General features: G+C 31.2%; 1 protein-coding gene and 1 long non-coding RNA gene across 4 annotated transcripts in view; one reads left to right on the top strand and one right to left on the bottom strand.

Annotated features, from left to right (window-relative positions):
* LOC148604984 (glutamate receptor 1-like) overlaps positions 1-4,945 on the top strand; it is a 47,092-nt gene extending 42,147 nt beyond the window's left edge. For all 3 annotated transcript variants that reach the window (XM_088550813.1, XM_088550814.1, XM_088550815.1), the window contains 3 exons: positions 106-938; positions 2,260-2,446; positions 3,992-4,945. In XM_088550813.1, coding sequence (XP_088406939.1) covers positions 106-938; positions 2,260-2,446; positions 3,992-4,048 — 1,077 coding nt within the window. In that variant the 3' untranslated portion in view covers positions 4,049-4,945. The remainder of the gene's footprint in view (positions 1-105; positions 939-2,259; positions 2,447-3,991) is intronic.
* A 2,803-nt stretch (positions 4,946-7,748) lies between these two features.
* Positions 7,749-17,049, bottom strand: LOC148604983 (uncharacterized). The gene is made up of 5 exons (XR_015915951.1): positions 16,952-17,049; positions 16,406-16,490; positions 14,126-14,262; positions 13,099-13,155; positions 7,749-9,003 (listed from the first exon to the last, which is right to left on the bottom strand). It is a non-coding gene; the product is annotated as an uncharacterized LOC148604983 (long non-coding RNA).
* Positions 17,050-17,667: the final 618 nt, after the last annotated feature.

Genomic DNA, 17,667 nt, shown 5'->3' with positions numbered 1-17,667 from the left:
AAGCATTACATGTAACTGTATTTTCCAAGTCGAATATATTGCATGAGAATGTTGGTTATACTCTTTTTTAAAGTGACCTACATGTATTATTCATTATTTTTTTAGAATGCAACGATGTCTGTGGCTCCACTGAGTATCAACTCATTACGTGAAGAGGTTGTCGATTTTACTAAACCATTCATGACACGGTATATTAGTGTTCTCATGAAAGTCCCGAAATCTGAACGATCGTATTTTGAATTTCTGAATCCCTTACATCATATTGTGTGGTTTTGTACTTTTGGTGCATTTGTTGTTGTTAGTCTAGTTTTGTACATGTTAGAAAAAATAGGAGCGTCCCACAGCAAAGACCTTCCTGGTATATCATTCCGAGAGAGTTTTTGGTTCGTGTTTGGATCATTACTTCAGGGTAGCACGGAAGCTTCACCAGCGACATTACCAGGACGTATACTAACAAGCGCATGGTGGTTCTTTGCTTTAATACTCATATCATCATATACAGCTAATTTAGCGGCATTCTTGACTGTCAAAAAGATAAATGCTCCGATAAAATCAGTTACAGATTTAGCATCACAGACACAAATAAGATATGGCACGGTTGTGAATAGTGGTATAATGCAATTTTTTCAAAACACTGATATCGAACATTTTTCTAAAATGTGGGCTCAAATGAGCGAAATAGAGCCACACGAATCTATGGTTCCTAATACATCTGTTGGATTCAACAAAGTTAAAAAAGGAAACTATGCTTTCTTTTGGGACACAACAGTAAACAAATATATGACAATAAAAGATTGTGAGTTCATGGAGATAGGACCGCATTTTGACCCAAAAGGCTTTGGTATCGGGGTTCCTCCCGGAGCTACATATAGGGAAAAATTATCAATGGCTATATTACAACTCGGAGATCGTGGGCTGCTACATCAGTTAGAAAACAAGTAAGTATATCTGTAATTTGAAATTAAAGCATTACACTATTAATCTGGTAGGATCTATTTCTTGTACATATACATCTTGTATCGTGTATTAGAAGTCTTTATGCATATCGGACAGGAGCTAATTCATAAATGTCAAAATCCACTAAATTCACGTTTGAATTTCTATTCAGAAATAGTCACTGGTTACATAACTAGTCTTATTTGGTTTGGTATTTGGTTATTGCATTTTTTTAGATAGAAACAACTATATCAATTGCAGGAGTTATCGTTCCTGGAATGGTTGGTTTAATATGTTTGAGATGAATGTATGATTTTCTAATAGATATAGATATATATACTGAAACGACTTTGGTTACGTAGAAGTACAGCATACAACTGTATGTAGACCTAAAAAACACATTTCAAAAAATTTGTTCTGTTGTTTTTTTTTTGACACCAGATCACCTTTATTTTTGTTGTTTTTTAGAATAGTGCTTGATTCGTATGAAATGATCTTCGTCGGCAGGTTTCTTGTCTGTATCTTTATGCTCTTAACTGATATCATAATCAACCGGGATAGTATTCCAACACTCCAGTAGAAATATAGGGATGGGAAATGTGATTATTTCTTAAAATATGTTCTTAACCCCGTAGACATGGGTAATGAGACCCATGCCACCATATAATACAAGAAACCGACACTGGTTTGTCTTTAAAAAATTTTCTTTCAGATTTATTTTATACTTGACATATTTTTGTCAAGGTTCTTTACGTTATAAAGTCTCAGATGTACTGTAATGTAGGTTTCTAGTGATGAAGATATTCGCACACTCATTTTAATAAAAGGTTTTAATATTGTGTCTGTGTGCGTGTGCATGCAGTACTACAAAATGTACCTCTTGTAAAGAAATAATTTCTTTAAGGGAAATGAAATTTAAATCCAACAATCCAAATTTTTGTTTTAATCTTTTTGTAGCTATATTGATTTAATTATACAGTTTAATGAAAGTTTTATGTGTTGATAATTTTGTGCCCTAGGTTTGTATTGCAATATATCAGAAACAATGTACTGTAATGGAAGCTGGAAGTTAAGCCCATTATAAGACGTGTTGCTTATACAAAATCAGGACCAATGCGGTAGTTGTCAACTTTCCCCTTTTTGGTTGATATTGCCAATTTATATACGGACTTAAGCTTTTTGATTTTTATTTTGACTATTGCTTGGAAATTCTGAAAATTTGTTATGACATGCATTACCCTTCATCATTCACTCTGCCATTTCTCTTCGGATTAATAAGGAAATATTAATATTGAATAACGTTTTCATGAATTTCAATTTTAGATGGTGGCCCAGGAGAACATGTCCAGATGTAACGAAGCCTTCAGCGGAGGAAACATCAGAATTGCAGATTGAGAACATCGCAGGGGTATTTTTTATACTGATGGGTGGAATTCTATGTGCAGCTATCGCATGTGCGTTTGAGTATGTGTCAAAAAGTTTGTCAAATAAAGATGGTCAGAAAAGAAAGGTACGTTTTATAATACTTTGAAATGAGATGTAGATTGTTAGAAATAATCGGAAACCTTAAAGTTCTTGAAAGATAAAATGTTATTTCGGAATCAATAGTGCTTGTTCAGTTTGAACCCCAATTATAGAGTTATTTTTCAAATTAAAAAAAAATAATAAATAACGTGGAACATTTCATCTCCTGGATCTTACTTAATTACTCGCTGTTATATAAATAGCTATAGACTAAGAATTATATATAGATACATTTATGGCCTTTGGTTACCAACTTTTCATGGCATTATAGACATAAGCACAAAAAGTATCAAAAGATAAAATATCATATTGGCTGACTCCTACTTTACCCAAAACCTCGACTCAAACAACTAATTGGATATATCTGCTTATTCTTTGGTAATGAGAGATATTCCCAAAAGCTGACGTTAATAAATTGCGTTCTGAATAAATAATCACTTTCCTAAAAAAAAGGATAAACAGAAATGGACGCGTTATGACTGATAATACAAAAGTTCACGACCTCTTATAGAATGCAAGTTTTTCTCTAAATAGAAAATAAAAGCTTATCCTTAATGTATACAACAACGACCATTCAATAGATGGTAAAAACAAGTAATATAAAATAATTTGTAGAAAAAATGACCTTTCAGTATTTGTAAGCTACAAAAGAGACAACCTAATTCGAAATAACGGCTAACAAAAACGTTATTGAGTTCTATAGAATTAATTAACAAAGACAATCAGACTGTTCATTACTTGTGTGTCATTTCTAATGGCATCAAATGTGAATGTCCGCAATAAATAGTAATTCGCTTTCATTAGCAAGATCCTCAAAGCGGTATAGATATTGTTCTTTAAATGTTTAACATAGCATAGTTGTGCTAATACATTTTATACGCTTGCATTGCTCACAAGTCACTTTCTATCAGTTGGGTATTCGTTTAATCTCCGTGGTCTTTTAATACCGACATTGCAGCTTGTGTCGTGTAAAGATAGGATCATTCTCTCGTTTTTTCTCTTGAGAAGTATATATCATTATGTCTTAAAGAGCATCGTATAAGTAAATAAATACTGTTAACAATTTTATGTCACATGCACTTATTATTCAAGGCAACACTTGAAATTACCGGAAAGAAATACTTGCGAAAACAAGTTGAATAATAATATGCAGTGTACATAGTGGTCTGCTTTAGTTCATGTTAATCTTTATATATTACTTGAAGATGTGGAAGTTATATATCGTAAAATACATATCGATTCGAGTAATTTAATTTCAACATCATAACAAAGCTGTACCGATCGCCCGTCTATAATTTCGCCATTTCACATCGTTCCATCACGTGATTCCGCAAAATTTCTCGCCTTCCTAGAAGTAGATAAAACGACCAAATCATGGAGAATTTTAGCAAACAAACAAACGTATATAAAAAAAGGAAAAACAAATAAAAACAAATAAATAAATAAATGTATATCAATTACCTAGTTTTTATCAACAATGTACATGCATGATTTAAGGAAAAAAATATTTTGTTTCGTTATTTTTTTTCAGGAAAATAACAGCACACCGAATCACCTGAATCACAAGGAAAGAGAAAGCTTTCTGTAACATTGCCATAGGAGTAACCATATCATTATTATGAGATTAAGATAGAGTGATTTAGTGTATTATTCTTTTTTACATCTTCGTGATATTTCTGTCTGGTAGCCTAAGGTGTTTGTAGATTGTATAATAATGAGCGTGAACGATTTGTTAATCAGTTTTGCTATCTTGACCTTTTTTTTTAAAATTTGTTTTATTCTAAAACTGCACAATAAACGTATATGAAAGAAAATGAAATAAAACAAATTAAATAAATTATTACAGTTGTCTCTGATAAATTAAGAAATTTCCATTCGAATGCATTGTTACTTTCGTAAAAGGAGAATTCTTTTTTCAGTTATGCTTAAAGAGTATGATTTGATAAATTTAAGCGGAAAAAGCTTGTCGTTAAAAACATCAGAATATACTCCTGTCTTTGTTTAAAATATAATATATAGAATATTAGCGAAGGCATTTATTGCTATATCAGAACACATTTTTTACAACTCAAAATTTGTTTTTTTTACCAATTCATATTTTAATTCATGTGTTTGTACAATGTATGTGTTTATAAATAAATCAATATTTGTTCTCCCCACAAAGCGGTAGTAAATAGTGATCAGGCTATTCGTTCGTTTGTCCGTTCCCAGTTAAATTTAATGAGACTTTTAAAAGTTCTTTATCACATGATGCTATTGTGCATCTTCTTTCCTTCAATCTGAATGACATGGGTTTTTTTTTTATGTTGCCTCTTGCTTGGAAGAGGACCGGAAGGAATGACCGAGTGAGCTTTGCTCACCTTTTTCTAGCTTTAGTTGCGTTAGAAAGTAACACTAGAATAACTCAGGATAAATATCATACACGTATTCCTTTGTATGTGACAATTTTCATTGTTATATCTATACAATTATATTTTATTTTATATTCAAATTGTTTTGCATCAGATTTACAACCACAGCCTGTATCGGAAAGAGGTTATACATGTAAGTCATTTAGATATTCACTGTTGCTGTAAAGAAGTACATGTATGCTAGCGTTTACTGTTTTGGAAAGAGTGAAATGGTGACGAAAACTTTTCAAGAGTCTATTCTTATCATATCTTTCATTGAATATTTTAATCTTTAATGTTATACACATGTATGTATTATTCCGGGATAAGGTCCGAAAATAGTTTCATGGAAGAAGTATTATGTTAAGATTAGATAAAGGTTACTACATGTATATGCAAATCAATTTGTTGTACAGTAAAGCATTTCTAGACAAAACATCTTTAGAAGGTAGGAAAGCATGTGAGCGGGTTGCACACGCGCAGTTGTTGAGGAAACCAGACCAAAAGGACTTCAGAGATGCCTGCTTACTTAATGGTATTCGCTGGTCATGTTCAGCCATTTTTGTCACAGTGACACCACTTTTTTTTCAAAATTTCATTACACACATTACAATGTTATTTGGGAAGTTTTTATTAAACCCTTGTATATTGTTAGCGTTTTTAATAGACAAAAGACAAAACCTACGATAAATCTAGAGAAATCCCTTACCCGCAAAAATTTCAAATTCTTATATCTTAAAAAAAAACGACCACACTGATCTATATATTGAAATAGCGTGACAGATCGTAAAATATTTCATGACCTTTTGAAATCCTTGCTGTGTTTAAACAGAGCAGCGAACATCACCAAGACAAGTACAAAGCAGCCAGATTACTCAAGGCTCGTTAAAGACAGGTTAAACAACCAAATAAAAAAAAATAAACCCTATTATAAATGTATTAGTTTAACTCAAATATAATTTGTTCAGAATATAGTCTTGCCTTGTTCAAACTCATAAATTTTCTTTTTAGTATGTTCTTCTTAAAGTTCATTCTCTAATCATTCATTGCTTTTTTAGTCTATGTAAATATACTTTGTGATTCAGATAATCAGCATTATTGTTAGAACTTTGGATCATTGCACTCGCCAAGATCGTACATTTGTTGTAAATTGTTGTAATTTGTCACCCAACTGCTCCCAATCAAACTATTCTATGGGTAACACGTCTAAGAAAAATGAAAGTGATTACAGCATTTGAAGCTTACAGAATCCGTTTGGGTACATTCAATGACTTTTTTGTGAAATTTAAATGCGAGGATTTTATCCTACAATAAATATCAGCTAAAAAATGCCATTGGAGACTGTTGCGATTCTCTTAAATACGTTGATGACCTTTATTTGTCATTTTATGCAAATGTAAAACAATAAACGGCGATCAAGAAACACTCTTATAGAACTATTAAAATGAAGTTCAAAATAGTACATGTAAAATGCAACTCGAACTAGTTAAATGCAATAAAAAATCTTAAATACGAGTCCATATAAAATTCAGATATTACCTATGGTAGATATGATTTATAGTGTGGAAAAACCAACCGAACAAATAATGTATTTTCGCTCCACACAAGTCAAGTTACGATGGTCCCTTCTGATATGTACTTTGTTTTAAAATCAACCAAATCAAAGCAAATCAATGAGGATAACTCTCATATAGTGCCACCAACTTCATACACAATCTATAAAAGTTTGAGCTCAAAATTGCAACAAGCAAAGGAAAAAATTAAACTTTTTATATAGTATGTAACTGTTTTTTAATAAGAAAAAGTAAATTCTGTCGTTTTTTGACATGCATATATCACCTTCTGTTTGATTGGTACAAAGACTGATACATAATTTAAGCAGATAGATGCCAGTCTCTGATTCGTGTTTCTTTAAATCTTCGAGTTGAAAATTGGGGAAACAGAATTTATTAATGGTTTCTTGTGAATATTGCAGAGTTTACCAGATCTCTTGGAAAAAAACGACACAATATTGACGAAAGTTACATTGTGTTCGTGTTTCTCATAATGTTCTTGCATTTACTGAAGGGGATTTACTCCAATCCTTTGATTTATCCAGAATGGTCATCAGACATATCCTAATTAGCTGGAAGAGACGTGTTTTATCCTTTGAATAGACATTTCTATGCATTAAAATTGGGCTCACTGGTAATATAGTTTAACTTACTATGTATAATATCATCACAGTATTCATAAGGTGGTCGTATTAATTCAAATGTGTAAAACACGTATATGATAAATCATGTTTGACTGGAAACACTTCATGGTGGAATAATTCACATATATAGGTCAAATAGTCGTATTATTTTATGAATTTCGTACAGAAGCTCTCAGTATTTTAAATCTTTCTGTTGTAATTAAATGCACATTGTTCGATTGAATGTAAATGAAAGTAGAGTATATTTGTATGCTGTGTGAAACCGTTTGTTCATTCTATTTCCTTTCTATGTGCCTTCAATATTACATTATAAAAACACTTATGACATTGTATTGTTAAACGGTTATTAAAAATTTGTTTTTCTTTACTGCTGTATACAATGGTTGCCTTTTTCATCAAATAAATAGACAAGTAGTATGTTATGGTTTTCATTTGACATTATTGAAATAGCCTAAAGTATGTTTGAATTTGCATTAGTCGTGGGTAAATTGAGATTCGGCATTTGATTAGATTTAAAATAATGTGTACGTTACAATTACTCTATGTGTCCATCGGAAATGCTTGTACCGAGTCATGACATGGCAAAATTTATGATTTACATTAGACTCCGAATCAAGGTCAAATAACTACGAATCAAAGTCATAATGACACCTTAGAAAACTAGATAAAACTCAGTATTACAGTAAGTTGGCACATATTAATTCTTTGCTGATGGGCGTTTACTATTAACAAATACATGATATAAATAATAAAAAAAATATGAATCAAATTAAACGCCAAAAAAAAACCAAAAAAACAAAAACAAAAACAAAAAAACACAAATGAGCACAAATCAAGTGTATGCTACATTTTAAATTGTTGGTGTACAAGATGGTATGAGATTTCTTGTCCAGTAATTTTCGGCACGTACTTTATCAAAAATATCGATGACAGCTAGACCGATTTTTCAAAAGTCTTTTCCACGACGTCACAAACAAAACTTTCTTGACATATTAAGTTAAGATGGACCCATCCTTTAAGAAGCCCCAATTTCATTTTTTTATTTTGATATATATTGTACACCTTTTGACCATTATTCTAAAAGTGAAAAGAAAACAGGTAGTCAATTTTTCTCATAAATTGGGACCAAAAAATGAGGATGTTTCCCCTTTAAATGAATTCCTATTTCCTTTAGACTGTAGTAAATATGCAGAATATATGCAATTTCTCAAACTCCTTCATTGTTGTTATTTGTTTAGTATACTCAGCTTTTTAAGGTAAATAATAATATATCCTACAACTTGAATTTAGTAAAATTTGAATTTTTTCCCGTTATTGAGGGTAGTTATGTTGTTGCCTAAAATGCCAAGAAAAATTATTACATTATTAATTATAATAAAATTCACCGAATTTATTTTTTCTTCTAAACTTATATGTTTTACAGATACAAAATCTAAACTTTATGAAGAGATAAAAATATAAGGTCACCGGGCCATTTACAGAGATATATAGAAACATTTCAGACCTTTCTCCTCGTTCTCTAAATTTGATCTAAAATCAAAATGTTTTTTTATTAATTGCGTTTTGATACTAAGTAGCTTTCCAACAATAGTTGACCCAAACATGAATAGCACTTGAAATATAATCATATTTGTGATATTTTGTAATTTTCTTGTAATGGATTTACATTTTCAATTCTTTTTCTTGTATTTTAGAACCCTTATTTTGAAAAATTGAAGTGGGAAATCCTGCCTCCCACTAAATACACAGACACTCAAAAACAAATACAAACAACAGAAGCACATATTAACAATACTTCATACTCAATCTGTTAAACACTTACAAACATTTTCACAAAATTTAAAACAATGGTTGCAAATATTTCAATGGCATTGGCATTGAGTTAATATAATCCTTCTAACATAAGTGCCTTTTAAGAACTTTAGGCGACAAATATCCACGCTTTGTTAGCAAATTCTACAAATAAAAAGCTAAGAACATTATACATATACACGGAATATTTTGAGAATCAAAGGAAGCATTAAATGAAATCACTACATTTGTTATTGAATTTGTTGTTAATCTTAGTCTTTCATGGAGTTTTGGGCGACGCCTGGAAAAAGAGTAACTTTTCATTTTTTAAAGATGTAATCTACGCACAATCGTTCAATCTTATAAAGTTGTTTCTATTAAAACGATTTGGAATGAAAATATTAACCTCAGACTGAACGTCCCTTCATGTAATGATTCTGATCATTGCCTTTGTTCAACTTTAAAGATCTCTATCATGTTGAACTTTATGCTTTACCCATGAAATACCGAATCTAAATAATGACTTTCAAGAGAATATGATCAAAAGGCTTTACAAATTGAAAAAAAAAAAGATTAGTTTGTAAATAACCAACTTCTCAATTCGCAACTTAAGCCACGAGAGATTAAGGATTAATACTTCATTAAATTACAAAATTACATTGATGTATAAAAATAGACAAGAGTTCAATCGACCTCTGATTTGTAACGTAAATATTTGAAAAAGAAAAAAAACTCAATAATAAATATAAGATAATTTGATTATCATATGAAATAAGTAAGTTATTGAAACTACGTATGCATGTAAACATTAAACTTAATATTTATTTGTGACTACTTCTGATTACAGGTTTTGCATTTGAGAGACACCACTAAACATCGCAATAGATATTTTTAAAGCTTTTAAATGTTGGTATGCTTATAATGATGAAACCTACGAAAGTCTATTGAGTCAAGGTGGATGATGACACTAAAATTCGAGTAATTACCCTTGAAAGTAATATCTTGCAGTTGTTTACCAACACCTTAAAAATCGCAAAAGACAGAACTTTTTAAATGACTTAGCCTACAATATTCCTACAAGCTTGAGATTGTAAGATGGGCCTTGAAAGAAAATAAAGGCGTCAACGCAGATTGAAGGCAATATCGTGTAGATCATAAAAAGTATTAGAGCAAGCAAATGTGCAAAAACTGGGAAGTTGATTCAACATGACCACAGGGGACTTTACAAATACAAGGTAACGATTGATCAATTATCCGTTGAGTGAAGCACTGTTCATTCTGGCTTGTAATATTGGCCCTAGTCGTGTACCAAAAAGTAGATTTTTGCATTTTATCACATGTCCCTGAATCATATTTCTAAAATGTAAGTGGAGTTAGAACTCCTGGTAATCTGCAGAAATCCGCATAATAAAAGGAATGAAACCTCAGTATTTTTACATGAATAAGTGAACCATTTTTTGTTAAAGAAAGAAGTTCGAAATGGTTAATAATAAATGATATATCATAATTACATGTATCTGTTTATAAAAGGAACAAGTACGAATTGATAAAAAATCGAGCCTTTTTCGCTTAAAAACACACTTTGTACAAAATATCAAATGCAAAATATATAAAATGAATGAATGGAAACTGTTATTCATTGTATTTGCTTAGTCAGATATAAATACGATGTGAGAGAATTTTTTCCTTTGCATTGATATGCTTAGCTCGTATATGTCAAATCGTATGCATGCTGATAGAAAAACTAATTACTATTTTGCAGCTGTTTAAGTCCTTGTTGTTCTGTGTTAGAAGCGGAAAGTTGTCTCTACTAAAATCCAATTAGTTCCAAAACCAACCCAAAAGGAATTGTGAATCTGCGAATGACGGTTAATTTGCAAATCAAAACGAATTCCCTAATGTGTAGTGAAAAAGCAATGAAGTTAAATTTGTTTCCTTCTCTTCAGACACAATAATGAGAAAGAAAATTGGAAGGCAGATCTGCTAAAGGACCGCTACTAACATGTATCAATTCTGATTTCTCAAGTCGATGGTTAATTTTATATTAGGTCTAGATCTAAGGCAGCTTTTAAAAAATGCTTTCATAGGCATAATACGTAATTTTCAGTGCATTGCTATCATTTTTGTGCGTCAATTTAATCTGAGTTATAATGGTCAAGGACTTTCACATATGTTTGTTACAGTGTCATACAGTCGTTTACATTTATATTCGTTCTATATATTCATAATAGAAAACCAACAATAAAATACACAAAAGAAAACAATTTACAAATACACACATTGAATATCAAAGTGAAACAAAGTATTACTGCCCCTTGACGATTCTTTAATTAAAGAAAACATTTACCATGAATTTGCAAGTGTTTGGTAAACAACAACTTCAAAATAATAATAAAAACTAGTTTCAAAACTGATATAAGCCTCTTAAAGAGGTTGAATGAACACTGTCGTTTTTGTTTTCAGAACAAGGTTCATAGAAATATTTGCGCTGCTCAATTGTACCGTTATCTAAATATAAAACAGCTTTACAGTTGAGACTTTATTCCGACGTGTTTAATTTCGTTAACTTGATTATAATAATTCGTTTCTTACGTCCATTATCCATTTTTGTTCCAAATTCTAGTTGTAAATAAAACACATAATATAATTTTTAAACCGAAAATTGTCGTCTTTTAACAATGTAACAATTAACAGGCTAAAGAGAACAGATGCAGATACAATTGAAATTGAGATGTTACATCAAGGAATGTACTTCATGTTGTATTTTGCGAGACATATAACGCGTAAGGTTGGGGTACCTGATTGTTTTATTGCACAGACAAAGTAGGCAGATAGTCTGTCGTATTAACCGTATGTGTCGTGTGCAGTTAAATTGCATGATTCGTTGGATTGATAGTGGACAATCATAAACTTCACTTTTATCGATTTTAAGAAGGAAATCAATTGCATTTTGAATTAATGGTTAAAAAAGAAATCAAGAAAACCAAGATTCTAGCGGAAATGAAAAGTATGTAATCCAGGGACAAAAACCTGACATGGAAACAGTCAGACGCAAGTAAGACCATGAAATAACCTAAATAATACGTACAAAGCAACAACAGGAAATAAAACGACTGGGACTCAACTAAAACTGGGCGCATGGACCAGGAGCATGCAAAATAAAACAAAAAGAAATGAAGACAAGCAAAAGCTTAGAGTCGATGAACAATTTCATTGTTCCTTACCAAAAGCGAAAGAAGGGTCAGATTGCAGAGGATTGCCTGTTTTTTATGTTCATCAAGTGTGGAAGGGATTTAGCCAGGGAAGCCATTGGATGATGCAGGAAGAAACAAGATGGATAAAGACTTTTAAAGGATATATCTGGGCTAGCATTAGTACTATGAGAGTACTGTCGCGCCAGATTAACATTTCCAACTACTCTGTGTTTATTCAAACGCATTCTCCGGATCTAAGACAGAATAATTAGATAATCATTCCGGACCGGTCGAGGGCTTTATGTGTAGTCGCGATAGACCTTTATAGTAACTTGCGCATAACTTTATTGTAAAAAAAACAAAACATAAAAAAAAAAAAAAAATTCAACAGTTCTTCAAACAGTCTGCATCTCGATGAGCAAAGGGAGATAATACATATTGAAAATTGAATAAAATTCCAAACACTATTTTACTATGTGTCATTCATATAAGAGAGGAAGAACATGTATAAAACAGTTAGCATGTATTTTAGTACTTCTTTAATCGAATTTCTAAAACTAATCTGAACAGATATATTGTGTATGAGTTGTGCAAACCAAACGCTAGTGTCTTTATTATTGACAAAGATCACTTGTTTTTGTTTTATTAGTGTGCAGTTCTTACCGAATAGCGAGTATTTTGTCTTTTCTGAAAAGTGGTTTTGGTCGGTAAAGACATTGTTCTACATGAACTTAATTTAGATATCAACAATGCTATTTGATACATACATGTCTGTAGGTTTTGTATTTAAAAAAATCACTTATCGTTTAATTTTAGTCCTATTCCTTTGTCGTTTTTTTCTTTTTAAGTTAAAATGTTTTTTGTTCTTGTTTTGTATAATGTGATACTCTTGCATATACCCTGCGATAATCTTTTTTTAAATACATTTGAAAAAAATCGACAGTTACAGTGTCTATGCATTGCAATGAAAAATATAATAACTACACTTGGTAAACTGAACACCATATCTTACTAAACAATTTTTAGTCCAAGGGGGTTCAATTTACCAAAGTTTCACTGTACTTACCACTGCCACCAAATATGATAGGGATCATCCATATTCGACTAATTAGATGTAGAGGTACTACCAACAGAAATGAGCAGAGGAACGATTATTCAATAAGGTGTTCACAAATTCAACACGATTAAACTCAAATATTGAATATTTATATAAGGGAGCAACACTACAGATCAAGAAGTGTGTCAACACTTTCTAGTAAAGACACGTGGATTTACAGCACACGGGTGCAATATTCCCTATTTGATATAAATGAACTACTGGATATAAGTAAAATACCTTCTAAACTTTCTATAGTGATACAACATGTACAAAACATGTCCGAACTGTTATTATTTTGTCGACTTAACATACCTGTTTATGCTTGAGTAATCGCGTAGTAATAGAAAATGATTATTAATGTAATAATGATGATCTATCGTGGTGTAACGTCCTTGTAAATTGAAGAGATATTTCTGTTTAATCCGTTAGAATCATATTAGGCATGGAATTGATATTACTGTTACTTGATAACTCTTACTATTGCTATTGATGTCTCTGGCTTTCAAAGTAAATATGTTTATTTTTTCCTAGAAGTATTACTCTTGTACCCTTTTTGGTCGAAATTGTATTGGTTAACATTGAAATTTCTACTGCACATTAGCGATGAACGTTTTCAAAGTGAAAATAATGGTGTGTAATATTTATGAGACACGAGATAACATTCCCATATGGCACCATTATTTAATTTCTAAGATAAGTTTTGTGCACGAATTTCCCATTATGTGGTAATCTTTCTTTTATTCATTGTAACCGCCCAGGTGGTCTCATGAATTAGCGCTCCCTTTGATTGCGGGAAGTCATGGGTTTGATCTGTGGCCGAGTCACTCGTAAAACAGTAAAATAGGCAGTCACTGCTTCTCTGCCAATCATGGAGTATTTGTGGGGTTAGAGTAGCGACTGGTATGCTCGGAGTCAAAAGAGTGTGTCTAGTGGGATGACATGCGTACCGGCGACCTGTTGCCTTTGTGATCTTGCGCGATAAGTTCCGACTTACCGTGTCGAACCAATATAGAGCATGGTTTGTTCAGTTGGTCAATCCTGCTCGTCCTGAAATGCGTTGAATATCTTCCATGGAACTTTTAACCATACTCAATGCATCAATTAATTCTTCTGAAATATGCAGTATGCATCCTGGAATGAGTAGTATGAAGTCTGAAATATGTAGTACGATACAGATACCTCTCGTTTTTCATAGATTTATAGTGTTATAAAGATTTTACTGTATGATTAATGTTATTACTGGTACTTTTTCAATTCAATGTTTACTTCTTAGTCTTTGTGTTCACCAGTTTTTCTTATGTTGCTGTTTTTTATATCATAACTCATACCTTTATTTATCCCTTTGCTGTTGTTTTATTGAAAATGCAGATTAGTAACGCAAATTTAGATTGCATACTTGTTTACCTGTGCTTTTATTTTTAAAGCACCTAACTTGTTCTCAATGTTTTACAAACAGAATTCCGACCAGTAGGCAGATTTTCAAATTAATTACATATGTATTTATGTAAAAGTCAGGTAGGTATTTTTATCACTTATTAACCACACCTTTATCGTTTTTTTTTGCCATGGTTCTGAATGCCTTAAATTAAATTAACTCGGATTGCCGATAAACATAATAACGTTCTTTTAAGGTTTGAAAATTCCTCACAGTATATAACATCGTATTCCAAAACTAAAATTTACTGTTTCGACTTACAAAACTGTTGTTAGCCTTTATATAAATGTGGAACTTTTTATTGATATAACATATTTAGCATACATAGAAAAATTAGAGCGGTGAAGAAAGACAACTGTTGTTATGTTTATAGCAACTATAAATATTATTTCAAGTCAATACTACAACTTACATGTGTTAAGTTAATTAAATTTCATTCAACTGATAGTGCGTAGAAGAGAAGATGTGATACTATTTTTAATTTTCATCTTTAAAAATAATTAATATTTCGTCAGAATTCTTGATCTGTATCGACAAGTGTACAAGGATTGTTTGAGATATACTTGTTTTTAGAGTTATTATCTTTCTATAAACCTACATGGTTCTTAAGTTGAATTTTACTGTGTAAAAACTTCCTTGTTCGCTTAAATAATAGATTTAGTTCAAGGATATAGTGTCTAAATAAATGGTTGATGTGACGGGGTTCCTTTTGTATAAAAAGAATAATGAATATGATTTCCTTGTCTACAACAAAATATGGTCAAATACTATTCTTGATTTAAAAGCATTTAAATTAATTCATAAATGTATCATAAATCACAACTAGCTCGAGTCTTAATTCCGTTTCATGTGTATATTATTAAATTCTGCACTAGGTCTGCACTTTATTCATGTATTCGTAATGTAAACTGTTCGATACGTATCTATGTATAAAGCCTTATAATTAAAGAGATAAAATAAAATAAAATCATCAAAATTTCTATATGTAAAACTAAGCCAATGTCTATCATATTTCTTTTTTTTTTAAATAATAAGAAAAATAAAAATTGATTTGCTAGGGAAAACAAGAGGTCCAGGATTTAGATGATATTTGAGAATAACATTATCCAACGATATGGACTAGACAAGTTAAATAGAAACAAAAATCGCTGAACATTAAAATACCTGAAATAACAACACCGAGGGGCAGACAGAAACAAAAGTAAATGAGCAAACTCTACTGTACAGAAACTATGATCAGTGAGCAGTTGCTTCCGTAAGGTAAGTGTCTTCTGTTTATATAGAACAACCCGCCGAAATGCTTATAAGTCCGGGTTAGACAAAAGAAGAGCAATATGTCACGGTGAACAATTCGGTTCTCAGGAATGTACAATGGAATTTAAATAGTACTTTATCTTATGTTATTACTTCCCTCTTCCATGTAATGAAATGCGAGATTTAAAACCTTTTAAAAATAGAAATATTTTAAGCTGTGTAGAATTTGGTAATTGTTATTTTTGTTATTGAGGTACGCAGTCCGACCAGAACTTTCGAAATTAGATGACTTTTGGAGTGCATGCATGTCTAAATAAAATAATACTTTTACATTCATTTCAGTGCTCAAAGTTTCAGAGAACAGTATAAAAGGAATAAGAGACTTTTACTGTCATGTATTGTCGTAGTAAAACAGACATTGTTCGATAAATTTTTATATGCAGTGAAAATAATTAAGAACAAAACAAAACACACACAAAAAAATAAAAAATAAAAAATCTCCATTAAGAATTCTAGGTTGCTAATTTACTGGTTTTATCCGAAGTTCGCTATAATATTTTTTTATTCGGATATGTAATATGATACCATGTGACAGGACACTAGCTTTTTTCATCCAACGTGTATCTCTCAGATAATAAGAGAAATGCAGGTCATCTTTAAGGAACTTGAACTAGAAAATAAAGTGTTTTCATATACTCTCAGTGATGTCAGATTCTTCATTGATTTATTGGTCTAATAAACTAAATAAAGTGTAATATGGATTCTTATTAATGCTAAATATTTAACAGGAACACGTACCAGTTTACGGTTTTGATCTATAGAATTGAATGCATTACCTACTAGAATAAAGTTTCATGAGCAAATAACAATGATGAAACTATATCAAAGCAGTACTTAGTACAACAAAAGTTAGTCAAAATTAAAAAGTAATATAAAAGTTCATTTACAATTTAAATGCGAAAAAATGAGAAATGAGAGAAATTCGTAAATTACGTTACTTTCTTTCTCAATTTAGTCGGGTCTATGAAACATTAGACAAAAATGATATCATGTCTTATGAACATATCACTTCCTTGTACTGTTGATTGTTCGATACGTTAAATACTTTTTAATTCATTGAAAGATACATACTGTTTTCGTTTCATTTCATTCCTTTGTGATTATATACGTACAGAAGAGTCAACATTGAATATGCCGCATCAATATCAATAACCTAATTTAAACTTTTTAGTTAACAAATGTTTTTTCGAAGTATGAGGCACCAGTACTGAAGTGTGTACCTATATGTATAAAATATCTGACGAGGAAGCGATGGTCCTGATTAAGATCCTCTTTTCATCCATACAATGCTGTTCAAAGTCATCAATTTTACGCAACAAGTCTTTGAAAAAGAATTGAATTGCCAGATTCCGTTTAACATTTCAAACCGACAAAATCTATAACTAATGAGATATTCTGCCATAAAAGAAAGTCTAGTTTGTTGCAAGTACACAGAAATGGATTACCTCTTAGTAAAACATTTACTTTTGCAGCTTTACGTAAAAATTTGCTTTGCTTGAAATTATTGTCTGAATCTTTATGTGCCTTAAATCCACAGTCTAGGCACCATAATCTGTGAATGTCTTGGTTAGGTTTTCTAAATGGATATGTGAGAGATTAAGTATTTTTAATGAGTTGTAAAGAGGAACAAAAAAAATCTGACGTGAGCTTCTCTAAGCCGTTGCCGTTTAGATTGACATGCTGTACCTTGATAAGTTTTGAAAAAGAAATATTCAATACGCTCAAGGTTTTTAAAAGCCTTACCAAGAAAACTGTTCTAGCTTATAAAACGTTCCAGACTTGGTAAT

The sequence above is a fragment of the Perna viridis genome, chromosome 10 (assembly GCF_037379345.1).
Source record: "Perna viridis isolate PV_CMFRI_1.1 ecotype Kerala chromosome 10, ASM3737934v1, whole genome shotgun sequence".
Lineage (NCBI taxonomy): Eukaryota > Metazoa > Mollusca > Bivalvia > Mytilida > Mytilidae > Perna > Perna viridis.
This window is presented reverse-complemented; position numbering and strand designations above follow the sequence as displayed.